At 36.7% G+C, this 26,846-nt stretch overlaps 1 protein-coding gene across 4 annotated transcripts; it reads right to left on the reverse strand.

The window, feature by feature from the left end:
• Positions 1 to 1,583: 1,583 nt before the first annotated feature.
• Positions 1,584 to 26,846, reverse strand: CDC7 (cell division cycle 7). 4 transcript variants are annotated; one of them, XM_019028906.4, is made up of 12 exons: positions 26,787 to 26,846; positions 25,834 to 25,977; positions 19,746 to 19,829; positions 19,286 to 19,421; positions 15,690 to 15,783; positions 15,457 to 15,599; positions 14,069 to 14,318; positions 13,334 to 13,429; positions 12,379 to 12,557; positions 11,501 to 11,583; positions 7,079 to 7,228; positions 1,584 to 3,305 (listed from the first exon to the last, which is right to left on the reverse strand). In XM_019028906.4, exons 1-12 carry the CDS (start codon positions 26,839 to 26,841, stop codon positions 2,911 to 2,913), a joined length of 1,809 nt encoding a protein of 602 aa, XP_018884451.3. In that variant the 5' UTR covers positions 26,842 to 26,846; the 3' UTR covers positions 1,584 to 2,910. The 4 variants fall into 4 exon arrangements, with proteins under 4 accessions (XP_018884451.3, XP_018884500.1, XP_004026166.1 ...); XM_019028955.4 differs by having other exon boundaries at positions 25,834 to 26,011; positions 26,787 to 26,829; XM_004026117.5 differs by having other exon boundaries at positions 25,834 to 26,011; positions 26,716 to 26,813.

The raw sequence follows: 26,846 nt of genomic DNA on the forward strand, positions 1-26,846 counted from the left end.
TTTTGCCCATTTTGAACTCTTCCATATATTAATTTTTTAAAGCACTCAAAATAGAGATCGAGAACAATTGTGTCCTTTTAGTTGTCTTCTACAGAAGAAAAAATCAGGTCAGATTAAACTCTTGAACTGTTGCAATTACTTGTTTTCCAAACTTCAGTTTTTTAATTTTCTCTCTTTTAATTTGCAATCACTTTCCTAAGATCATGCCTTTTTACTTTAGACAGCTAAGACATCGTTTACTAAATATTTGCCTTAGCACTGATCTTTGTGGTTACTTTGTTGAAAACTGTGCTGTAAGTTGACACAATATTAACTACTTCTGATTACTTATCTGGTACACGTTTGGTAATATCTACCTTTCAAGAAAGGAAGACAGTTCAGACACATAATTTGACAAAATTAGGAATCAGCAACATCAGTTCTTCGAATATAGGAAAAAATCTGAACAGAGTTGACATTTCTATCTGGTGTTAGTGTTCTTTAAAGACCACAGACAACATGCACAAATGTAGGCGGAAACAATACATCTGCAGATACTGGCAGACAGCATTACCCGCCAAATTTGGCCAGTTTGTAAAGATAAATAACTTTTCAGTGACGTGCAGGGCTGAAATTACATAAACAACAGAAATTACTAAGACTTAAGCCTACGAGTTTTGTGGGTTTCAAGATTTTATGCAATCAATATTCTGACATCTGTAACACCATTTTGTCCCTAAAATGCTGATGCTAGAACAGTAAGATATTAACATTTTACTTGATGACTTGCTCATTATCTTGAAGTAAACTATGATTAATTCTTTGGAATAACCATTATTGAGCCACATATTTAGGTCATTAAGACAACTATAATCATCTCCTTATAAGGAAGTTTCATTAAAAATGCCAGAGAGCTCAGCCTGCTTCAAAAACCAATACTTGTAGCTTGTTATATTAATAGTTCTAAATGTCTAAGGCTTTTTAAATGAAAATACCCTTAACAGTTTTATCGAGCCTGAGCACTAGGAATTTTTAAAAACTGACAGTGAAAAATAGCTGATTAAGAGGAAATGGCATTAACTAGTTACCTTCTTAGTCTATCCTTAGAAATTCAAATATTTTAGAGACATTTCCCATTATTTAAAATGGTCTTCAGAAGGCTTAAAAATCTAAAGAATACGCATATAGAAGCTCCCTGCCAATTCTGATTTAGCACATTGGGAATATTTGTCCAAAATTGAGGCAATATTCTTCAGTGGGACTGAAATTCCCCGAGAACTAATTTGTAACACTGGGTATATTTAAAAACACTAGCTCCCTTTTACTTCCCCCTCAATATCAACCAAGTTCTTTGCCATTAATGGAAAGTTAAAACAACAGCCCTGAATTTTAAACTTTCTTAGAGAATGTCTCCTTATCTACCCTTTGGGTAAATTTTTCTTCCTCTTTAATTTCTGAATATATGTTAACATGACTGTTTCATTAACATACTACCTATTTGCTGAAAGAATATCACCATTCACCCATCTCAAAAGAAAAATATTCCCAGTCGTCAATTAAAAAAAAAAAAGCTATTTTTCAAATGAGTAGTCTGACATAAAAAATATAAAAGGATAACTTTATTAAATATACAAATTCAAGAGCATTCAATTTTTTTTAAGATTATGGCATAAGACAGATCAATGGTAATGGTTTATATATCCTATACTTACCAAACAGATTAGGTAGATATACTGACCTATCAATGCTCAAAATAACAAAATGAATATATGTCCCTAAACTATTTCTGTATTCTATGACTACTAAATGGGAAATCTGTCAGCTGACCACCCACCAGACTTTTTCCCATAGGAAGTTTGATATGCTGTCATTGATATATATCATTTCTGAATATAAACCTCTATCTTGGGTCCTTTTCTCTTTGCCTACTTCATTATCTATCTTCCCAACCCACCTAAGACTTAGTCAAAACAGGATACAGAGATCTGGATGGCTCTACACAGAGGAAAAATCTCCAATAATACTGTCAATTCTGTATTCACTTTTCCTTTCAGCAGCTACCTAATTATATCTAAGATGGTGTGAAAAAATATACAACTCAAAAAAGAAAAGCATTTGGACTATCAATCTTCACCTTGGTCCTGCAGCTTCCCTTTATCAACCAGTGTATGTATTATTTTAAATTCCCAACTGTAAACACGTGCAATATTTAATAAAACATCCAGAAACTTTGTGGTCAGCACCATGTAATTTCCGAGGAGAATGTTTTAGGTAGTGGCAGAGAAGGAAGAAAATCGAGAAGCCAGTAAGAAAAAAATGGCAATTCACACCAGAATGCTTTCATGAAGTGTTTTTTAAAAATGGATGAATTCAATTTTAAGTGATACTTTGCCCCATGACCAACATTTCCTCATTGTTTTAGTGTTCATAAAAGGCCTAATATGTACCTCTAGAAAAGGAAATTATCTTCTTTACTTACAAAATTGTTCAGAGCACCAGCACCAGCACCAGGTTGAGTTTCCCCAAGCTATACCTAGCTCATAACTCTAAAAGAATCTACAAATTAAGTCTTTTGATTCATTTAATCCTCATCACATCCATTAATTTTAATTAATTAAAACTAAAACTGCTCCTTTTTCTGTATATGTCAGTGAAAGGTAATTAGGGAAGCTAAAAATCTGACCTAATAGGAACCCACCTAAAATCTACTTAGGTAGGTTTAACTCAAAGAAGATCATGTTGTTAGTCCCAAGAACTATCCCAGGCATTTTAAGTATTCTTAATCTATATTTTAGAATGTGCCACCAAACACTAAAATGTTAAAATAAATTATTAATCCTGCTCTGGTCTCTAAACAAGAACTTGTGGCTATTACAAAGTATTCTTTTTTATTCTACCTCATAACAGTAAACATTAAATGAAGATCCATTATCACAAGCTCATATCTTTAAAAAATGGATGCAACAAAGCTTCTTCTGCTGTTATTCTTGAAGCTGGATTTAGATCTAGAAGTTTATCAAGCAGGTCATAAGCTTCATCAGGTACCTCATTCCAGCCTTCTAAATTGGTATTATACTCATCAAAACAATGCTCACAGCTATTACTATCCCCCTTTTTAAATGAATTCCCTGAGTATTGTCCTGGAGGTGTTTGTACGAGGCAAGAAGCTTTATGGTCAGTCTTCTCTGAAATAGCTGGTTGATGAGAAGCATGCCCTTGTATATCACCTGTTAACTTGGGAGTGCTAGAATCCATACCCCTGAGTCTCTCACAGAGTTTTCTCAAGTCTTGTGCTGGAACTTCTTTGCTACATAATATTGATTTCCCTAAAAGCAAAAGAAGAAAAAACAACAACAGAAAAAAACATTTTATTATTTGAATATATCAGAAGCCTCTCTCATGAGAAACATGAAAGTTCAAACATATGCTTTATAGACACGGACATACACACACACACACACACACACACACACAGTATGAGACAGAGCACCACATGCTATATTTAAGTTGTATTTGAATTGCATAGTGGGAGATAAAGTGGGAGATAATAAGTAGAAAGCAGTGACTTACTATGCTATGCCAGGCACTCACTTGACTCTGCCAATTTCTCAAGCTTCATCTTACCCTTCTATAATCTTTAACTAGCTGCAGCTCCCACGCCCCCACTCTACTTCCTTTCCATGCTTCTATGTCTTTGACTACATGACTCCTGTCTTTGCCTAGGATGCCCTGCACCCCTTGTGTGCCCAGGACACTCTCACTGACATCACCACTCAGATCAAGAATCACCTCTGAGGCTTGACACCCTCAGAAAGAACTGATCGATTTCAGTTTCTACTGTATCTTGAGAGGAGTTCTACTATTACTTTTGCTATCCTATATATGTCTGTCCCACCTAGTAGACTGTGAGCTCTTTGAAGGCAGGAACTGTCTTATTTATCTTTGAACCCCCCAAACCCAGCCTATGCCTGGTACAGATTAGGTAGTCAGTTAATGTCTGTTGGACTAGACAAAAAGGCATTATTCTTTTCAACAACTGTTCAAATGACACATACATCCTTAGAGATGCTGTTCTTGACCAACCTATCCTAAATGAGCCTCTTCCCTCCCCTTTTCCTTTTATCTCAGTACCACTCATTTCTCATAGTATTTATTTATGTTCTCTCCCTCACTAGAATTTAAGCTCTGTGAAAGCAGAGACTCTCAGTAGTACTTGGCACACATAAAGCCCCAATAAATGTTTCTGAATGAACAAATAAACAAACTAGATCTGTTTTTAAAAATATAAATGTATTTGAAATAACTTCCTGATGGGTTTATTATCAGATGTGCAAAAAAAGTTAATCACACAAATGGCAATCATGTATTATTTTTGCCTTGCATTTCCTTATTAAACAGAAATGTACTAAATGTACGAAACAACAAGTACCACAACATTTAGATGCCTTTCTGAGAATGTAGATTGTCAACAAAGTCATTAATCTGACTGTGGATGATAAAAAGTTACCTTTACATATTCTGAACTAACTACTGGACTGGTGTACTAAGCCAGGGAAAAAAATGGGGGAGGGAAAGGGAGGAAACAAACAATTACTAAAAACCAAATTCTTTGAGAGTACAATATGCCAATGCTTTTTTACTTTTAAACTGATTCTATCATTCCTATTCTCTCTAGAAAATTATAGCCAGAGGGGAATACTCATATAGTTTTATTCCTTTATTAGCTTGTTCTGGAGTCATAAAATAACTAATAGTATATGTTATAGCATGTCCCCAAGTTATACAATATGCTTTTTTTATATGACCAAAAAGAGGGTTCATTTACAATATTCAGGAAAAATAACTTCAAGTAACACTATCAGTCAACATATTTTGTTACAGACTACTATGTGTCAGGAATTTGTTTCAGCTCAAGACTTTTCTTTTTAATTTATTCAACACAATTCACTGAGTACTTAATGACAACCCACAATGGAGCCAGGTTTAAGGGTTGAGGACAGATAAGAGAAGTAAAGGTGCTCTCACTGCTAATCTCAGCCAAGTCATTTCTTTAGGTTACAAAGGGGAACGCAGTTGTGTTTGTTGAAATTTTGAGGCTTTTATAGTCAGTCCAAAGTTATAGTAAGATCAAGACTAAAATAACTACAGATGTCATACTAATACAACTGAGACAAGTCCTATGGCATTATTTTTATTATTTGTTTTTTTGAGACACAGTCTTGCTCTGTCGTCAGGCTGGAGTGCAGTGGTGCAATCTTGGCTCACTGCAACCTCCATCTCCCAGGTTCAACTGGTTCTCCTGCCTCAGCCTCCCGAGTAGCTGGGACTACAAGTGCATGCTACCATGCCCAACTAATTTTTGTGTTTTTAAAAGAGATGGGGTTTCACCACGTTGGCCAGGATGGTCTCAGTCTCCTGACCTCATGATCTGCCCACCTAAGCCTCTCAAAGTGCTGGGATTACAGGTGTGAGCCACCATGCCTGGCCCTATTTTTTTTTTAATATGAGAAGTATTACAATGATAAATCTCTAAAAGCTCTTGCTTGCTATCATGGCACTTGATCTAGAGTATTTTTGTGTCAGATGTTGTATTTCCATTGTTGGCCCTGATTATAACTTGGATTACCAATGGGGGAGAGTCAAGCTCTTCGATAAAATATGTTGGTGTTTGCTGATAAACTTCATGTTCATAAACCTCTCACGAAGTTATTCAATAGTAGATTAAAGTTTTCTCAGTTGAGAATAAACATACTTGTTATCTTATTATGTAAGAATGCCATTTCTAAGATATCAATCTTGCTTTCCACTCATGGTCACTTTTTTTCCCTTGTATGTATTATTTCATCCTATTATCTTCAAATAAAATTTTCTTACAATAAGTACAAGATAGTTACAAATCGTGGACTGACTTTGCTGTAGAAGCATATTTTGGCAAGCCTCTATTAAGATGAGGCTTTCTTCACAACCACCACTAAGTTTTTCTTGTAGATTAGACTATAGCACTAGTGCGTAAGCAAGGGCAGTAATTTTTGCAGTGGTTCTTAAACACCCATAGTTTCTTAGTCAGAATCACTTGTTTTTTCAAACTAACAAGGCTGGAGCCTTCCTAAGTATCTTGTTTTTCTGAATCATATTTTCCAAGAATAGGCTGAGTGGGCAGGCATATGTATTTCTTAAAGATTCTCAGATAATTCTGACATGCAACTCTGGTTAAGACCCACTGATCCTGGGGTTGAGCACAAGACAGCCCAGCTACTCTTGAGGTAGGCTGGCTGAAACTTTGTCTCCTGGGGTGTTCTGTATTGTATGGTAGTAAGCTGAGTCAATCCCACTTATTCCTTGGAAAGTATTAACTATAACTGAGCTTGGAAAATAAACATTAAATGGGCACTTGAGTTCAGACTGTTGGCCAAGCAAGGCTGAGATAATTCTCACGTGCCCTATGAAGTACACTGCACATCCCAGTCTTGAAGAACTTGCATGGCTAAGGAGATGACATCCAAGTCCAATATATGCTTACAATAATATCCCATCAGTTAAGGCATTCTATGCATTCTGCTTATCTGCTACCATAAACCTACACAACCTGACAACACACATTTCCATTCTCTTCCCTAGTCCTTATTACACTGTATTAATAATTAACTGTTTACTTGTTAGTATAGCCTAAGATCATTTAAGGCAAGGACACTCTAAGTACCAAGACATAGTGCATCTGATGTTTAAAATACAATACAAAAGTAAAACATATTAAAAAGTAAAACATGCCTTTAATAAAAGGTAAATTTATGTAATAAAAGTCAAACCATAACTAAAAGGAATTAAGATTTTACTCCTTATTCTTATAAAATTATAAAGGTAAACTTTAAATACTGCAACAGTGTATTACTTTGTGCTTAATAAGATTAAATGATTATATGTATAGAGGAGAGGTGATAAATTTATTTTCAAGCAACTGAAGAATTTTCTACTTAATATTAGAGAACTTTATCAAGACTGAATGTTTATTTGTAAAGAAAATTTCACAATAATTTATTAAGTGATTTGTAGGAGATAATCAAAGGCATTTTGTTTTGTTCTATAATACAAAACTGCTTACCAAAAGTTTTAGCAGCTTGGATAGTTTCTCTGGATCCCCTAATTGTCATAATTTGGGCCAAAGCAGTTAAATCATCACTTGCTTTATAAAATGGATATCGTCCACTAAGCAAAGAAAGAAATATGACACCTGCAGACCACATGTCAATTGCTGCAACAGAAGACAAATTTTAAAAATAAATTTCAAATCTATAATTTTATCATCTAAATCAATAGTCCTCAACATTTATTATGCATTAGAATCACCTTGGGAGCCTTAAAAATTTCAGATGCCCAGACCCAAAGATTTTGATTGAACAGTTCTGAAGTAGGGCTCAGGCATCAATGTTTTAAAAAAGTTCCTCAGGTGATTTTAATGTACAACCAGGACTGAGAATCCTCACTGCAAAATATGTTTTCTTTCTTGAGCAACGTGTTGGTAAATTTAAAAGGATATTTAATCACTAGGAAACACTAAGTAAATGCACATTTTATAGGATCAAAAGGAATCCAAAAATAGCTATGTGGGAAAAAATCTGAATGAATTACATACCATACTGGTCAAAGTGCTTTCATTTTAGTGAAAAGTAATGAACATTAGAAGCTCTTCTTCAGCTGACACTAGCGCCAACTACTGCTACAGAAACTTTTAAAAAATTACTTTTATTTTTTTGTGACTGTGAAGGCTTTAATTTTTCTGAGTACACAGTAGGTGTATATATTGATGGGGTATATAAGATGTTTTGATACAGGCATGCAATGTGTAATAATCACATCCTGGAAAATAGGGTATCCATTCCCTCAAGCATTTATCCTTTGTGTTACGAACAATCCAATTATATTCTTTTCTCTTTTTTTTTTTTTTTTGAGACAAGGTCTCCCTCTGTGGCCCAGACTAGAGTGCAGTGGCACAGTCTCAGCTCACTGCAATCTCTGCCTCCCAGGTTCAAGCAATTCTCATGCTTCAGCCTCTTGAGTAGCTGGGATTACAGGCATGTCACCATGCCCAGCTTTTTTTTTTTTTTTTTTTTTTTGTATTTTTAGTAGAGACGAGGTTTTGCCACATTGGCCAGGCTGGTCTCAAGTTCCTGGGCTCAAGTGATCTGCCTGCCTCAGCCCCTCAAAGTACTCTTTTAGTTATTTTAAACTGCACAATTAAATTACTGACTATAATCCCCCTGGTGTGCTATCAAATACTAGGTCTTAATTCATTCTTTTTTTTTTTTTTTCGAGATGGGGTCTGGCTCTGTTACCCAGGCTAGAGTGTGGTAGTGTGATCTCGGCTCACTGCAACCTCCGCCTCCCAGGCTCAAGTGATCCTCCCACCTCAGCCTCCTGAGTAGCTGGGACCATGGATGCACACTACCACATCCAGCTACTTTTTTGTTTTTGGTAGAAATAGGGTTCTACCATGTTGCCCAAGCTGGTCTCGAGCGCCTGAGCTCAAGCAATCCACCTGCCTTGGCCTCCCAAAGTGCTGGATAATTCATTCTTTATAACTATTTTTTTGTACCCATCAGCTGTCCCCACGTCCCCCACACCCTCCCACCACCCTTCTCAGCCTCTGGTAACCATCTTTCCGCTCTCTATGGGTTCAATTGTTTTAATTTTTAGATCCCACAAATAAGTGAGAACATGCAACTCTTGTCCTTCGGTGCCTGGCTTATTTCACTTGACATAATGATCTCCAATTCCATCCATGTTGTTGCAAATGACAAGATCTTCTTTTTCATGGCTGAATAGTACTTCCATTGTGTGTAAGTACCACATTTTCTTTATCCATTCATCTGCTGATGGACACTTAGGTCACTTTCAAATTTTGGCTATTATGAATAGTGCTTCAACAAACATGGGAGTGCAGATACCTCTTCGGTACATTGATTTCCTTTCTTTTGGGTATATACCCAGCAGTGGGATTGTTGGATCATGTAGTAGCTCTATTTTTAGTTTTTTGAGGAACATCCAAATTGTTTTCCATAGTGGTTGTACTAATTTACATTCCCACTATAGAAACTTTAATCTTCTGAATTCTGGTAGTTAAAGATTACGACTAGCTCTTGATGTTAAAAAGCTCTTTTTTTTTTTTTTTCTTAAAGTTGACATCTCTCTTAATTGTTGACTTCCTAGTATCACCAGGTTATCTGCTCTCTGCTCTCTGCTCTCTGTTCCTTGGGCTACTGTATCACCTTTTTTTTGTTTTTTGCTTTTGTTTTGTTTTTTTTTGAGACTGAGTCTCACTCTGTTGCTCAGGCTGGAGTGCAGCAATGGTGCGATCTTGGCTCACTGTAACCTCTGCCTCCCGGGTTCAATTCTCCTGCCTCAGCCTCCCCAGTAGCTGGAACTACAGGTGTGTGCCACCATGCCCTGCTAATTTTTGGTACTTTTTAGTAGAGACGGGATTTCGCCATATTGGCCAGGCTGATCTCGAACTCCTGACCTAGTGATCTGCCTGCCTTGGCCTCCTAAAGTGCTGGTATTATAGGCATGAGCCACTGTGCCCGGCCCTACTTGCCTTTCTTAGCTCCTTTGGTACCTCTGCCTGCTCCTTCAATGTTTTCTCCAAGCCTTAAGTGCTGACGGATGTTCCTCAGAGTTTTAACTTCTCCCTCTGTATACTCTCCCTGATTGGTCCATCCACTTCATGGCTTCAACTGTCATTTATATAATGATGACATTCAACTGTATTTCTAGCCCAGCTCCTTCACTGAGCATCAGACTTAACTTTGATTCTGCTGGAAATCTCTATTTGGATGTCCCACAAATACCTCAAACCAATTATACCCCAAACTAACCTTACCTTCCCCTATAAACCAGTTACTTCTTTACTCTCCACCTTGGTTACTGGTACACATCCAAGTCTCCCAAGCTAGGAATCTGGTAAACATCCTGAATGCCTTTTTCCCTCACCATACCACACCCTAATTCTACATCCAATTATCCACCAAGCTCTGCCTTTCTAACCCTTCACTTTTCTTTTCATTCCTATTACCAATACCCTCATTCACATTTTCATCCTCTCACCTGGACAAATTCATGCCACCACTCTCCAAAAGCTAATCTGTTTGCACGCCTGCCAGAATGATCCATCTAGGATATACCATTGTCACTTCTTTCACTTAACTTTCCAATATCTACAGTATATAGTCCAAACTGTAACAACTGTGGTCTGACCTTGTCTACCTCATTCCAGGTTTATTTCTCACCATTCCTCAACTTGCATCTTAATATTCTAGCAAAATTGGACTTTTTTTTTTTGAGATGAAGTCTTGCTCTGTCGCCCAGGTTGGAGGGCAATGGTGCGATCTTGGCTCACTGCAACTTCCGCCTCCTGCGTTCAAGTGATTCTCTTGCCTCAGCCTCCTGAGTAGCTGGGATTACAGGCGTGCACCACCACACCCAGCTGATTTTTGTATTTTTAGTAGAGATGGGGTTTCACCATGTTGGTCAGGCTGGTTTCAAACTCCTGATCTCAGGTGATCCACCCATCTCAGCCTCCAAAAGTGCGGGATTACAGGCATGAGCCACCGCGTCTGGCCAAAATGGAACTTTTTTAGTTTCCTGTATGCTGTTTCTTGAGTTCCTTGGCTCATGCCTCTATGCTAACCTCTCGGCCCAATTTACATTCTAAGAGGTCATTTCTTTCATGAATTGCCTTTCATAATCTCTTTGGGTTAGGATAGTTAGATACTCCTTAAATACCTTGAATAAGTTTTATTACCATACTCAACAGGTTATTTTATAATTATTTGATGGTGTCCTGACTAGAGTGTGAACAGATGGTCTCATTTATTTATTTATGTTATCATTAGCAAGCAAGAACAGACATTCAATGAATGAATACATTTCTTCAAAGCCCATAATCCAAGTGAATAGCAGGATTCATCTATTCATTCAAGATGTTTCCTGGATTCCAGCTCCATGGTAACTTTTTAGATTACGGAAGACATTTTTCTTTTTCAAAACCTTCTAACTGCTATTATATTGTTTATATAATAACAAAAATAATTTTAATCAAACACAAATATATCTACATCACAGGAAACTTTTGAGGTATTAAGCAAGCAAATAAAATGCTTTAAGTCTTTGGCTGGCAAAAACTATTAAACATAATTTTTTCCCCCACAAAGGTGATGTCAACAAAATTCCACAGATTACATTTTGTGTATTTATTTACAAGATGGTAAGATCATCTTGTAAATAAATACGCAAAATGTAATCTATGGAATAAACTGTTTAAACAAAAAAAGAGAGGCAACATTAGGATTAAAAACTTTCATAAAGAATAGCATTAGCTTAAAAATAGGAATGCCACACTGCAAGAACTGCTTACATAATTAAAAGCAGAAGAACTCAATTATTAGTTATAAATAGACAAAGATCATAAAATAAAATACGTCTGGAACAATCCATTTTAACTGGGTTCTGTATTTCCAGTACAACATACCTGTAGTTTGATTGGGGCACTTTGTCAAGACCTCTGGTGCTCTGAATCCTGGTGTACCTGCCCTAGGGGCAACCTGCTGACGCCTTATGATGAAATAAGATTTCTCTAGTTATGTTAAAGTTGAACTATGTAAGTCTAAAAAATAACATTCATCAATTTAGTTCACAGTAAATTTTGTCTTGATACCTATATAATAAGTGTTACTATAAAGTAAATGATAATCTAGTGTGATAAAAATCCTAGATTTTTCTTCTTCTGTTTTTTACCCCCTCTACTAGTTCCCCGGACTTACTCCAGAAAGGTTTAAAATAACCTCCAAGAATAAAAAGCAGTAGTGGATAATAAGAGCCATAATAGAAAAATAGAACCCAATAGCAATTCACAGGTATAAAAATTCATTTGTTTGGAGTAATTGATCACAGATACACTTATATATTTGAGTTAATCAAGAAAGGCTTTATGAAAGCCAAGCCTTGAAGGAAAGGAAGAAATTTATGAGTCAAAGAGTTGGAGGTGGGAGTAAGAGAGAAGCTCTACTATTTGGTTCTGGTTACTCCACATAAGCAGGAATAAAAAGAGAAAACAGAAAAGACTACATCAGCAATCAAAATGTGTGATTCTAAGCTTCTAAAAGCCACCCCGTCCCACTTATTTGCATATAAGAGCAAATGTGTTTTCCAGAGTATATCCATATCAAATAAATAATATATGAAAACTGTTATCATTTGCTCTTCAACATACTACTGCTCTGCATCAAGGCCCATTGTAGTTCACTGATCTGAATTGATCCCTTGCACTCACAAAATTATCCACCCAAGTCAATGCAATTTCTAATGGCAGCATGCTGGTGATTTTATAACACCAGCAAAACACATTACCTTGAAAGACAAATACTACAAACTTTATCTGTTGCATAGCAGTCACAGGTCAGGCTAGCTGGGCAAGAACTGGCAGTTTTCCTCATCACAGCACTATTCATAACTTTTGTAGAAATAGCCTTCTTTTTTGTTGCTAACTTTCTAGACAGTACATCCACAGTCTTTGACTGCTTCATGAGCTGTAAAAGAAAAGTCTTATTTTTCTATTTTCATGACATTAAACATGATGTCCTAAAATGCTAGTATGGCAAAAAGCAATAGCGGAAGCATAACTTTAAAAACTGCTGAATGGCTATTGGACTGTAAATAAACAGTTGTCTATTAAAATGTTTAAGGTCTTCTTGGGTTTTTCTGTAAAGTCACCTTATATTAAAATTTACTAATTAGTCCTAGCTTGGCCAATATTTGAGTTATACTTTATTAGAACTTTTCCTGATATATTACAAAAGTATAAAACAGTTATGTTCTAGTGTCTAACTCCATTTCAGAACTGTAAACTGCACAAGTACGTTGGCTAAAATCACAGTTTTAATTTGTTGCTCATGCTGTCTAGCTGTCACAAGATATCATAAGTCAATCCGAAATCATCTACATTGATGATGATTTTGTTAACTTTACAAACATCTTTACACTATCAACTATGTGTCAGAATAGTTAGCTAACTGTATGGAGCTCACACTCTAGCAATGACAGAAAGCCCTTAATGTTCTAAATGTTCCTCTAGAGAAAGAGCAGTAATAGCTAACCAAAAATGAGAAAAAATTCCACCAGAAAAGTTCAGAAAAAAACTGGAGAAAACAAGTTTTGACTAAATGCTTAAAGCAGTAATACCTTCTGCCAAAGCCAAACTCTAGTTTAAAAAAATTTCTGATAATAAATGTTAATCTAGTTATTACCTAAATTCTCTTCAGTGTATGACTGACTGACCATTACGCTATTAAGCTACATTACTTACTTTCACTGCAGGGCTCTCATGTGAAATGGAGCTGTGTATATTGAAATTTCTTTCTCCAAAAACAGAGCGCTGGACAGAAAGGCCTACAGATCCCTCCTACAATACCAACAAAAACAAGGAAAATAAGGATTATATCTGTAACACTTTCTGCCAGCTGTACTCTGCCATAGTTTTGAAAGAGTTAAGTGAGATGAAACAAAAACAGCTGCATCCAAGTCATTCTCAGGCACCAAACCACTTCTGTGAAAGGAGAAAATAGTCTAGACAGAACTCAACACCCATACAATGTTATCATAGTCCACAAATATATATAACTAAAAAAAATTAAAAAACCACCTGCATGGATGTTACATTTTGCTGTGCAGCTAAAATGGAGATAGACACTTCAGAATTCCTCCCCTATAACTAATGCTTTCTTTTAAAAACGATAATTAATCTGAACTTTTTAACATGCAGGGAAAATTTAATATTTTCCATTTTTGTCATAAAATATGATTTCATAATAGTTAATGACAGATGTTATAAACTGACAAAGTAAATTTTAGTTTTAAAATAGTAACCAAAATGATTCAGTACAAATCTTAGTGAAAATTTAATCAACTGAATACATATAACAAACGCAAAAAAAAGTTTTTTAAATTATAAGTACTATCCTAGTATTCTATCTCCCTCTGTTGGTTGAAGGAGTATATTTCTAAAACAATGTCAGTACTTAAGAAATAAAAGAGAGAGAACCTTTCCGTCTTTTCCTTGTTTAATCTGAATTTGTGCATTTGTGTAGGGTCTTTTAACAGAAGCTTTTGTGGTGAACTGCTGATCCAGCTCCTTAGGTACTGGGCCACTCAATGGAATCTTGTTTCCTGTGATTATGTGGGATTTGTTTTGTGAACACCTTTCCTGCTGAGCTTCAGACTGGACAAATTTAAGAAGCTCTATTTTCGTATCATGGGTTCCTTGGGCCAAACCAAAGTCTACCAAGGCATACCTAAGAGACAAAATTAAGCATTTTTACTTATCTGTAGCAATTAAAGCTTAGTAACATTGTAATACTCTCAAACCATCCTCATAAAAACTGTAATTCTTTTTGGGATCAATTAGGAATTTATAACATTCTGGAAAAAAGAAAAAAAAATAAGTTTTCCAGACAAAGTAAGAATTTAACAGCTAACCAGGATTGAAAATTAAGAGGTGTCCCACAATCAAATTTTCTTTTTCCAGTGGTCTGTGTTAATAAGGCAGAAGAGGAATACATAACATAAACACAGTCCGTTGTTCTCTGATGGTGGCAGAGATGGCATCATAGCAGATAATTTCTAGTTAAGAAAGCTTAAAAAAATTAAAATCATGGTTTTAAAATCTGTTCCAATTAAAGAAAATTAAAAAGTCAGGCATATAAAAGCTCAAAAAAGAAGTTATAATATTATTATGTTTAATATGATCCATTATATAGAGGTATTTATGTTATTTTTAGCTTATAATTTCTCTATAATTATAATCAGCATTAAAAAGTATACATAAAAATAAAACTTTTGTGTTAAAACAGGAAATTGGCTATCATGTGGTCCAATCCCCTCACTTACTAGAAAAGAAAAATGAAGTCCAGAGATAAGAGACATGTCTAAGGTCAAAAATTATTAGACTCTAAGTCTGTTAGTTCATGCTATTTCCACTGAACCATGGTACATCTAATAATGTACATTATTCCACTAATACAATTTTATCTTCTTCGTCACCAAATTTCCCTTTCCAATCACAAAGAAACTGAAATAGAAATAATCTGTGCATGGCTGTTGCAGTATGTTATATTATATCTAAGAGATATAGGTCAGAGGATACAAAGTAGCAGATATGTAGGATAAATAAATCTAGACCTAATGCACACTCTGAAGATTACAGGTAATAAAACTGTACTGTATATGAGATTCATACTAAATGAGTAAATTTTAGCTGCTCTTGCCATAAAAACAAAAATAAGATGGGTAACTGAGATAAATATTTGCTTCACAATAGTAACTTTTGTACTATCTATATATAACATCATGTTCAATACCTTAAATATAAACAATAAAATTGTTTTTTAAAAGAAATAGGATAAATATTTTCTAGTAAATCTTCATACTTACTTTTTCAGGCGCCTATTATATAAAAAATTGCTGGGCTTAACATCACGGTGAACAATACCAAACTGATGAATGCGTTTCAAAGCTTTGAACAGATTAAACATATATTCCCGTACTTCTTGAAAGGAAAGAGAATTCAGAATGTCCTAAAACAAAGTTACAAATGAAATGAGTAACAAATATTGTTTGCAATTAAATATTTAGCTAATAAAAATTCAAGAAATATTAAAACCTACCAAAAACGACTCATGCTCCAGATATGGCATAGCAATAACTACATGATCATTCTTCCTAAAGCAGTATTTAACTCCCATGACATTATCTTGCCCCCTAGTGGAAAAATGCACAAGGAACTTTTAGAAGAAAGGTCAGAGGGACTGAAACTTTATGCCTAATTTTAAAAACCGCAATTTTAGCAATGCATACATATTGCTAGAAAACTGACTTAAATCATCATCACATAATATAAACACAAGTGACTTGTGTTCTCGTGTTAAAGTTTTCTTTTAAAACAAAAATGGCACCAGTTTTGAAGTTACTATAATAATTCAAACGAGGTAATTATAGTTGTGACTGGGGAAGCAGCAGAATGAGAAAAAAGGGAAAAGATTAATAAGACTTAGCAGATAAGATGGTAACAGTAATAAATAAATTAAGGTCACTAAACTAATAGATCAATAAGCCAGGATTTGAACCCAGGCATTTTGCTCCAGATATATGCTCTTAATCACTATGCTACACTGCTTCATAAAAGACGAAAATAGGACAAAGGTGATTTCTATGATTTTGAGCCTGAGTAAGAAAACAATAGAGATACCAAAAAATGAGTAGAGAAGCCAGTAATAGAAGCATCTAAAACCAGACCTCATCATTTTGATAGAGATATCTAGACAAGGCACTAAGCCTTAAGTGAGAAGACCAGTGAGAGTACTTGCAGAGAAGTGATACCTACAGACATGAAAATTAATAGCGAGAAAAGAAAACTGAGCTTGGAAGAAGTCAAGTTAGAGAGCCAAATAAGAAAGGAATTTTGAAGGAGGAGTTATTAGCATGGAAGTCAAAGAGAATAACAACTGAGGGAAGGCTTTTAGTTAGGCAAAGAATAATTAACTGGTAATTTTTAAGACAGCAATTTAAGTGGAAAGGAAGAAACAAAACAGAAGGAAGGAAAATATAACACAATGGAAGCTGAGCCTAAAGACAATTTGCCTGACTGCATTGTAAGATCAGATGAAGGCATTTTTAGCATGTACTTTTTTAAGCACAGAAAAAGAAAAAGTGGTAGAGGGAGACAGTTAAAAGTATAGAAAAAGGAATGATCATATTTAGGGTACAAGAATGTATGCAAGCATTCTTTATAGAGGCCATCTCATTTTCTTGTCTTCTATAATACACAGAAGGCTGAAACAAACAGGCTTATTCATTCATTCAGTATTTAGTGGGCACTGTTATTTGCTGTTAGGGATTATAGACATTAGTGATGCAATAGTGAATAAAATTTACAGAATTTCTGTCCTCATGGAGTTTACTATCTAGTGGACAATACAGATAATAACAAGGTAACTTATAATGACAGATTATGATAAGGGCTTTGAAAGAAATCTAAAGATGCTATGACAATAAAAAAAAATAGGAGAATCTAATTTAATTCAGAGAAGACATCTTTCAAGCAGTGTCACTCTTTTTTTTTTCTCAGAGGCAGGGTCTTGTTTTGTTGACCAGGCTGGATGGAGTGCAATGGAGTGATCGCAGGTCATTACAGCCTCAAACTCCTGGGCTCAAGTGATCCTCCTACCTCAGCCTCCCAAGTAGCTGGGACTACAGATGTGTGCCACCTTGCCTGGCTAATTTTTAAGTTTTTTGTAAAGATGGGTTCTTGCTAGGTTGTCCAGGCAGGTCTCAAACTCCTGGCCTCAAGCAGTCCTCCCAAAGTGCTGGGATTACAAGCATGAACTACTGCGTCCAGTTTCACTCTTGCTCAGATCAGAAGATGAAGGGTCAGCAAGCAATGACTGGGAGAGGTCTTCCTAAATGGGGCAACAGTCTGGGCAGTGGCCCTGAGGTAAGAAAGCTCTTGAGACAAATTTGATAAACTAAAGAAATGGAGCACAGTGAGGGAGGTGGGAAGATAGGCATGAGAAGGTTGAATTTTTTTTTCAAAGTACATAGGGAAACCATTGAAAGATTTTAAGTGGTGGAACTAATAACCCAATTTAAGTTATATACATATATATTTTATATTTTAAAGATCATTCTGGCTGCTGTGTAAAGACAGAATTAAGGGGAGAAGGAAGAAGCAGGCTACAGTCGTAGTCTAGGCTTCATCTGAGGCAGTGGCAGAGAAGATAGAAAGACATGGATGAGGCCGGGCGCGGTGGCTCACGCCTGTAATCCCAGCACTTTGGGAGGCCGAGGCGGGTGGATCACGAGGTCAGGAGATCGAGACCATCCTGGCTAACACGGTGAAACCCCGTCTCTACTAAAAATACTAAAAATTAGCCGGGCGTGGTGGCAGGCGCCTGTAGTCCCAGCTACTCGGGAGGCTGAGGCAGGAGAATGGCGTGAACCCAGGAGGCGGAGCTTGCAGTGAGCCGAGATCGCGCCACTGCACTCCAGCCTGGGCGACAGAGCGAGACTCCGTCTCAAAAAAAAAAAAAAAAAAAAAAAAAGAAAGACATGGATGAACTTCTAGATATATTTTAGAGCCAAAATGGCTAGGAGTTAGTGATTAATGTGGTTTAGGAGAGAAATAGAGAAAATGAGGATGATTTCTAGGTTTCTGGCCCAAACAAGTGTGTAGATGGGCCATTTGCAGAGATGGGTGGATAAGAACATTTGTTGTGGTGTTTTTTTTTTTTTGGTATGTTAAGGTTTAGTTTTGTCTTTTAGGTTTGAGATATTTATCAGGCACCAAGTGGAAATGTTAAATAGGCAGGTGGATATACACAAACCTGTAGTTAAGATAAAGGTCTGAGATTAACTATATACTTTTGGGAATCATTACTTTAGATCATGTGGAAATGGAGGACACTAAGAATACAGAGAAACCTAAGAGCAAGCACGAGGAACTCCAATATTTAGGGGTCAGATAGAAGTGGAAGAGCTAGCAAAGACACTGAAAATGAAACGCCAAATGAGGAAAGAAGAAAACAAGGAGGGTGTGGCAGGACAGAAGTCAAGACAAGGGTTCACGTCATTTGTGTTAAATGATGCCTAGAGTAATGATTGACTCTATAGTTTCCAGTTTAGCATAGAGGAGAACAGCCGCAATAGGTATTTAGTGAAACAGAGGTGTGGAATGAAAACAATGTATGCAGATAATTTTTGAGAAGTCTGGCTGTAAGGGGGAACAAAGAAATGATGGAGCAGGTGGAAGAAGGAGGGCAGTTTAGGAGGATAAGATTCTAAATCATGTCCATATGTTGACAGAAATGACCTAGCAGAGAGAAACCATACCAGATGATTCTGTTATTCTAAATAAAATATTTGATGAGGTCGTCAATAGCTGGGGAAATGTGAAATGTGAGTTCCCTACATTTACAAAATAATCTAAACCATGAAAGCCAAGGTTTATGATTTGGCAGGAAGGTTACAAAAAGCAGTGATAAAAGACAGGAAATCAAGTCGAGCCTCAAGGGAAATCCAATCTAAAAGAATTACTATAAATTTAACTAACTATTGCAAGGTTAGAAGGAAAGTGCTAGCAAATTGCAAACACTTGACTGAAAAATGTATTTAATTCACATATAATCTCCTCATCCCTGCTAAATATCTACTTTAAAATCTTATAAATTATATACAAGTTCAATTAAAATAAGTTTAAATTGCCTACCCAGCCACTGTTAGGCACTGAAGTTCAGCTGCAATTCTTATAGGATGACTTGTTGGAATCAAGTGTTTTAGAGCAATTTTCTCTTCAGGTCCTACTTGTAACTGTGCTGTGGCCAAATAAACAGAGCTGAAAGTGCCTGTAAAGCAATTTATTAAATTTTTCAATATCTGGTTTTTAAAAATGTTAATGAAACAATTCTAAGATAGATTGTAAAAACTGTTTCAATGGCATAATAGATTAAAACAGGACTTCATTTTACGGTAAATATTTATTATTTATTCTTTCTTTGAGGTTGAAAAAGAAAAGCTGTTACCATAATTAGTAATAAAACTATGGTCTTAATAGTCTAAAAAGTGGTATATTTTTCAATAAGAAACAGTAATGAAAACCAAGACTACAAAAGGAAAATAGAAGGGAAAAAAGACCTTGTAAAAATAGTAAAAGCATATCCCCAGATTACCTTCTCCAATTTTGTCCTTAATCTTAAACACATTACTAAGCTGTGGTACAGCTTCATAAAGCTTCTCAATATCTTTTTTAACACCTTTCAAGGAAACAAAAATTTAAAGTTTTAATCAATGACAGTATATTTTATAGTTTCTTAAAATTTAAAAAGCTCAATGAAATAAATTATAAAATATGAGTAATTAATTATACATAAAAGTTTTAATAACATTGTGATAAGATTAAAACCCTATCAAGTTGCTATAACTCACACACACCTCTTGAACAGACAAAAATGACAGTCCCAGAATTAAATACACCAAATTTCTACTATACTGGAATTATATACTAAGAGATACATTGTTACTATAGAGATTACAACATGAAAAAGCACCAAATTTTTAAAATAACTAAACAATTTGTGCTGTGATCACTAGATGGCATGACAATGACACATTGCGATGTTCTTGAAAACTATTTCCCGTAAACATACAAAATCTTAAAGGCTCGGTAAAATTTTATGTATTAAATATTCACACTATATTTTCAGAGAGAAGGCCTACTAAAGCTCTCAAGCATGTAAAAAAGTATTTTTAAAAAATTGTCCCAATTGCCAGTAGTATCCTCTATCCTTGACTGCAGATAAATTGCTACTTTTAAATAAGTATCAGTTCTTTATAAAAATCTACATAGTTAAAACAAGGGGAGGCAATAATACAAAACCCAGTAAACTACTGGATACAGAAGAGAACTAGATAAGTCTTCAGATTTTATTACAGTATCTAGGCTCTACTAGCCCTATATAGCATAAGTTTAAGACATTTTCAAAGCACTGGCACATGCATTATCTTTTGAGATCTTCCTAACAGTACTGTGAACTTGGCAGAGCAGGAATGATTATCCTGATTTTTCAGATAAGGAAACTCAATTCAGGGAGGTTAAATCATTTGCCCAATTTCACAGAGGTGTTGCTGATTATATATATTTTCTAATTTTCTTTCTTTTTTGAGATGGGAGTCTCACTCTGTTGCCCAGGTTGGAGTGCAGTGATGTAATCTCCACTCACTGCAACCTCTGCCTCCTGGGTTCAAGAGATTCTCATGCCTCAGCCTCGTGGGCAGCTGGGATTACAGGCACGCACCACCACGCCCAGCTAATTTTTGTATTTTTAGTAGAGACGGGGTTTCACTACACTGGCCAGGCTGGTCTCGAACTCCTGACCTCAAGTGATCTGCCCACCTTGGCCTCCCAAAGTGCTGGGATTACAGGCGTGAGCCGCCGCACCTGGCTAGAACTAATTCGTTTAAATAAACGCTGTCTTAAAAAATGCTCAGCAATGGGTATGTAAAAAAACCCAATAAATTTGATGCAGTCACTAGGAGCTTGGTCTAGTAAAGGAAACATGTTATCATTCTTAATACAAGGTGACACCTGTAATAAAAGAATGCATATACTACTAGGTTGGGGAGGATTTCTGAAGGTGATAGGAAGCCTTCAGTTGACAGCTAAGTTTTGTTCTGAAGCATTCACCAAGTAGTGAAAGTGGAAGAAAACATTTTAGGAAAAATTAACTATGTCTGTAAAGACAGGAACAAGAAAAAAAAAAGGCTTGGATGATTAGGGTAGGGGGAGGGCTGAGAGACAATGAAATACAATGTGGCCTGGGGCAGTGGCTCGGGCCTGTAATCCCAGCACTTTAGGAGACCAAGGCAAGAAGACTGCTTGAGGCCAGGTGTTTGAGACCCCATCTCTTAAAAAAGTTAAAAAACAAACAAACAAACAAAAATTAGCTGGGGTTTGTAACACGGGCCTGTAGTCTCAGCTACAGAGACTGAGGCAGATGGATACCTTGAGCCTAGGAGTTTGAGGTTACTAAACTATGATCGTGCCACTGTACTCCAGCCTGGGTGATGGAAGAGGGAGACCCTGTCTCAATACTACTACTACTAATAATAGAAATAGAATGTGGCTGAGGAAGACAAGAGAGAATGCACATGAAAGCTATAGGAAGTTTTTAAGCAGAAAAATGACAAGTGGAGAACAGATGTGAAAGGGAGGAGAAACATTAAGGGTACTTCCACACCACTACTCACTTATTATGCACCTACTCCTCTTTACAAAAATCAAAATGTTTATTAAGGTTTCCTGTCACTTCAGAACAACTTCAACAATTTTAAACAACAGTAAAACTTCCTGGCAACCAAAGTGAATGCAATATCCTAAAATTCTGAAGTGGGAAATGACAGCAGAAAGCAGAAAAGTGCATTCATGTCAAAAGCTGGAAAACAGTACTAAAGACAGACAAATGAAAACAGACTTTGAGGACTGGAGGAGGATCCTGAAAGTCTATAATGTGCTAAAAATTATTTAAATGCCTCTATTTTATACATGAAGGTCTAGGCTTCTATTTTGACATTTTAAGTCACTTTTGTTTTCTGCTGCAAAATATATCCAAGTTGGTTTTAATATACCAATAGTCTCCTTAACTACACTCCTTGCCAGCCTGGAGTCTATCTGTAACATAGTAGTCAGTCGGCTTGCAACATAGCAGAGTTTAAACAGAGTATTCTGATAAAGCTAAGTCACCTTGTCACTATTTTGCTCAAAACCTCTAATGGTTTCACATCTCACTCCAGTAGAAAGCCTCTTTACATCTCTCTTTGACTTCATTCCAATTACCTTCCCCATTCTAGCCACAATGACCTCCTTGCTATTCTTGAATGCTAGGCACACTCCCATCTCAGGGTCTTTGTACTTGCCGTTTCCTCTGTTTGGAATGCTCTTCCCCAAATATCTGCACAGGTCACTCCTTCACCACCTTGAAGTCTTAGCTCAAATGTTACAGAAGGCTATGACCAACCATAGTCACTAAAATTATAATCTCCTTCCCCAATACTTCCTATCTCCTCTTCCCTTTTACATTTTCTTAGTAACATTAATCACTTTTGAGCACAGTATTTACTTCTTTTGTTTACTCTCTGTCTACTGTCTAACTACCACGGTGTTAATTTCTGTTTTATGGTTTGACTTATCCCTAGCACCTAAAAAAGTACATGTATATAACAGACAATAAATATTCATCACATAAATGAAACGTTTTCAATATCTTGTCATGGATTAAAACTGACACTCTAGGCATATAGTCATGGTTATTCTGGGGCTTCATGTACTCTCTGGTTTATACCTCCTGGAACTAGGGGATAATACATAATGTAAGCCCAAACTGGGACACTCTTGAGTGAAAAGGCAGCAGGAATAATAATTACATTGTGACAATAGCTGTAAGCTAGATCTGTCCCAGGCAAACAAAGATGGTACCCATAGCCCATTTTAGAAGCATGGGCTAAGGGTGTCATTGTAGCAAACAGAATGAAGCCTTCCTTCCTTCCAGTAGAGTTCACCAGTATGGAGGAGACTTTCAATATAGAGTTTATACATCATTCTTTCACTGAACAGATCTTTCTCACTTATTAAAACTTGGCATAGAGTAGATACTTAAAAAAAAAAAATAAAAGCTTACTGGCCAGGCATGGTGGCTCACACCCATAATCCCAGTGCATTGGGAGGCCAAGATAGGAGGATCACTTGAGGCCAGGAGTTTGAGACCAGCCTGGGCAACATAGCAAGATCCTGTTTCTAAAAAAAATATTTAAAATTAGCTGAGTGTAGCGGCACACGCCTGTAATCCAAGCTACTCAGGAGGCTGAGGGGGTAGGATTGCTTGAGTGCAGGAGTTAAGGCTGCAGTGAGCTGTAATTGCACCACTGCACTCCAGTGACAGTGGCGTGACAGAGAGACCATGTCTCAAAAAAAAAAAAAAAAAGCTTGCCAAAACAGTGAAAGAATAAACATTTGACCAATATTATGCCAGATAGTTTGTGCATTACAGCATTTTTCTTAATAGGAAAAAATAGAAACAATCTATAGGGTCAATAGTAAAAGGTGATTAAATATATTATAATATAATATGCAATGGACCTTAAATCCAGTTGTAGAATATTTACTACATGAGCAATATTCAAGATATATATTAAAAAAAATGGAGATCAGAAATAAGATCCCAAACTCTTGTTTTGTTGTTTTCAAAAACAAAAACAAAACAAGATCCCAATTTAGTTTCTAAAAAATGTACCTATGTATGCCTAGGAAGGCTAAAGGAATATAACAAAATGTCAACAGTGGCAATATTTCAATAATGGGAAAAGACTTTATTTTGGCTTTCTTTACTTCAAAAATTTCAATAATCATGTTTATCAGAAAAATGTTATAAAAATCTGACAAATATCTCAAAATAAAGAGACATGCTATTCATCCATTACACTAAGTATTTTACTTTATATCCTTACATTAAATCATTCATTCAAATATTTTCAAGCACCTACTATGTGCTGGACACTGTTAAGCTCTGGGAATGCTAAGATATATAAAACATCCAATCAAAAATTTAACTTCAATAAGGAGTAAAGCTGATGAGGTACAGGCATATACCTGTCTCATGATCTAATTTGATTTACTTTCCCAATTAGATTACAAGACTGTTATGTGCCTGGACCTCATCAGCTTTGCTCCCTATTGAAGTTATGTTTATATAACTTTAGCAAGAACCATAAGATATGTTTATATAACTTTAGCAAGAACCATAAGAGTAAAGTTTTAGCACGTTTTATAATTTATCGTATTATAATGTCCAATGTTGTTACATAAACGCTACAAAACTTTTGAAATCTGGAATAAAATTCACCCCACTCATTACTTCCCAGCAGATTTTCAGAATATTAGAATAGTGGCATTCTCCTAAACATGATGCTAGAACCAATTCAGAGTCATCCATTCAGATACTTTGCTGAAGTCACAACATACTTCAGAAACCAGAGGAGATACTGCCGCCAAGGGGCTTACAGTGGAGACAAAATGCAGAGTCCTAAGCAATAGAAAAAGAATACTACAATGACTGTGTTACTGTGTTATGTGTCCAATGACTAGAAAGGGAAAGATGAACTAAAAAAACAGCTAACTGCTGGAAAAATGGAAAGGAAGAGGAACAGTATCCATGAAACTGGATGAAAGTGGCATTTTAAGATTATTCTAGCACCAACGTACAAGATGAACTGAAGGATGGAAAAGTGCAAGAAGGCAGCATAGGTGAGAAACTGTTGTAAATCAGGAACAAAGTGTAAGGAAATGAATTAATGTGGTGGAAATGGGAACGGAAAGAAGACACAATGCCATACTTACTAAAAAGAAATAAAACTAGGTGACGATATGGGGAACAAATAAAAAGCATCAGCTGAAGATTAAAGTTTCAAGTTTAGGTAAGTGGGATAACTGACTTCCATCAAAGCAGAAAGTATGTGATGTCATATTTTTCTAGGGTGGGGTTATAAAGAATATATGGACAAAAGGTCAAAATAAGTATCTTTTGGACAAGCACAGAATTCACTTAAGACAAAGATGGGAAAGATGATCTGGCTACCCTTTCAGAAAAAAAAATACAGTCAACTAGAATTCCTCTATTTAACAAATATTTATTATTAACAAATACCTACTATGTCCCAGGTCCTGTGCCAGAGCAGAAATGAAGGTACACATGCGAGTGTACAAGAGCAGGCACTGCTTGACCCTGTCTTATTCACCCCAAGGTCTGGTTTACGGTCAAAGAACATTTCATGCTGTACACTGAGATATGGTGCTTTATTATTGCTACAAACATTTCATATTTTTTTGTCTGTGAGTTCTGCTTTTGAATACTTAAGTGATGATCTCCAGTGTCAATTTCTAAATTTAAGCTTAAGGCAATGTGGTGAGTAGAGATAAGAACACAGATACAAAAGAGAAATTTAATTTGGGCATCATCAAATTTCTGCATTCTTAATTACCAATACTGAGACCATAGCAACTTCAACCGTAAAACAGGTTGTATTACAGTCTTCCAAATCGCAATTCAGTCCTACATTTAAATCATACGAAGCTCTGTTTTAACACTGTCCTATAGAAACATACAATTCACTTTAAGATTTAATCTTATTTTTTGAGAGGAATTGAAAACACAGAATTGTTGCCTGAAAAATCTTTATAACTGTACATCTTTGGATTTAAACACGTACCTGCAAGTTTAAAATTCTGCTCGTTTTTTTTTAAAGAGCCTTCAGCCTGAAACCGGTCACGCTGGGGAGAAAAAGCCATTGGCTCATCCATCTGAATCCCCAAAGACGCCTCCATCACAAGCCAATTGGGATGCAAAATGCCAGCTAAGGGGTTACATCCACAGGGGGAGGAAAGCAGCTGTGAAAATTAGAACACTGGAGAAGTTTAGATCACTCGCTAAACCACGCACTAAAAACATGCTACTGCCCCCAAAGGGGCAAACATTTTCAAACGCACGATGTGTCCAAACCTCCACAGTAGGGCATACTGTGGCCTTGTCTAAGGAATTCCATGTGCTTTATTTTCACCTATCAGAAACACCGGCAGGGGGCTGCAGGGAGAATTTCCCGGCTTGGGCGCCCGCGCAGCAGCAGGCGCAGTGGGAAACGGCGAGGCTGCGAGTCCGGCACAGCCAGCGGGACCGCGTGGGGGAGGGGCCGAGCGCCGGGGGCGGTTTGAAGTCAGGAAAAGAACTGAGGGAGAAAACCGTTTCGCCACTGACAGGAAGCGCCAGGAGGCTCATCCAAGGCCCCAAGCAAGTTGACGGAGAACTGATACGACCCTGGCCACGAGTACTTGGCGGAGGAGGAGAAGGGTGAATGAATGGGAATCCGCCGGCCAGCGCTGGTCGCGAGCTGAGCCGGGAAGGACCGGCTTCCCTCGGGCCAGAGACCGAACCAGATGCTTAGTGCGCAGGCGCGCGACTTTCCCGCCGCAGGTCGGAGGGATCCGAAGGGGGGCGGGGAAAGGAACTGCACGGCGAGAAAACCGAAGTCACGATCCAGAATTCGTTCCTAATCCCTCACAATCCCGCGCGATGGAACAAACCGTCGGAAACTCACGGTTTAAGGGGGTACGACTTCTGTGGCTCCCCAGATGCCTGGGTCGCCGTTTCCAAGAGCTCCCCACCTACCGAGTCGATCGGATGCGCCTGCGCAACACTTCCCGCCGCCGCTCTGGTTGCACATGCGCA

The sequence above is a fragment of the Gorilla gorilla genome, chromosome 1 (assembly GCF_029281585.2).
Source record: "Gorilla gorilla gorilla isolate KB3781 chromosome 1, NHGRI_mGorGor1-v2.1_pri, whole genome shotgun sequence".
Classification (NCBI taxonomy): Eukaryota; Metazoa; Chordata; class Mammalia; order Primates; family Hominidae; genus Gorilla; species Gorilla gorilla.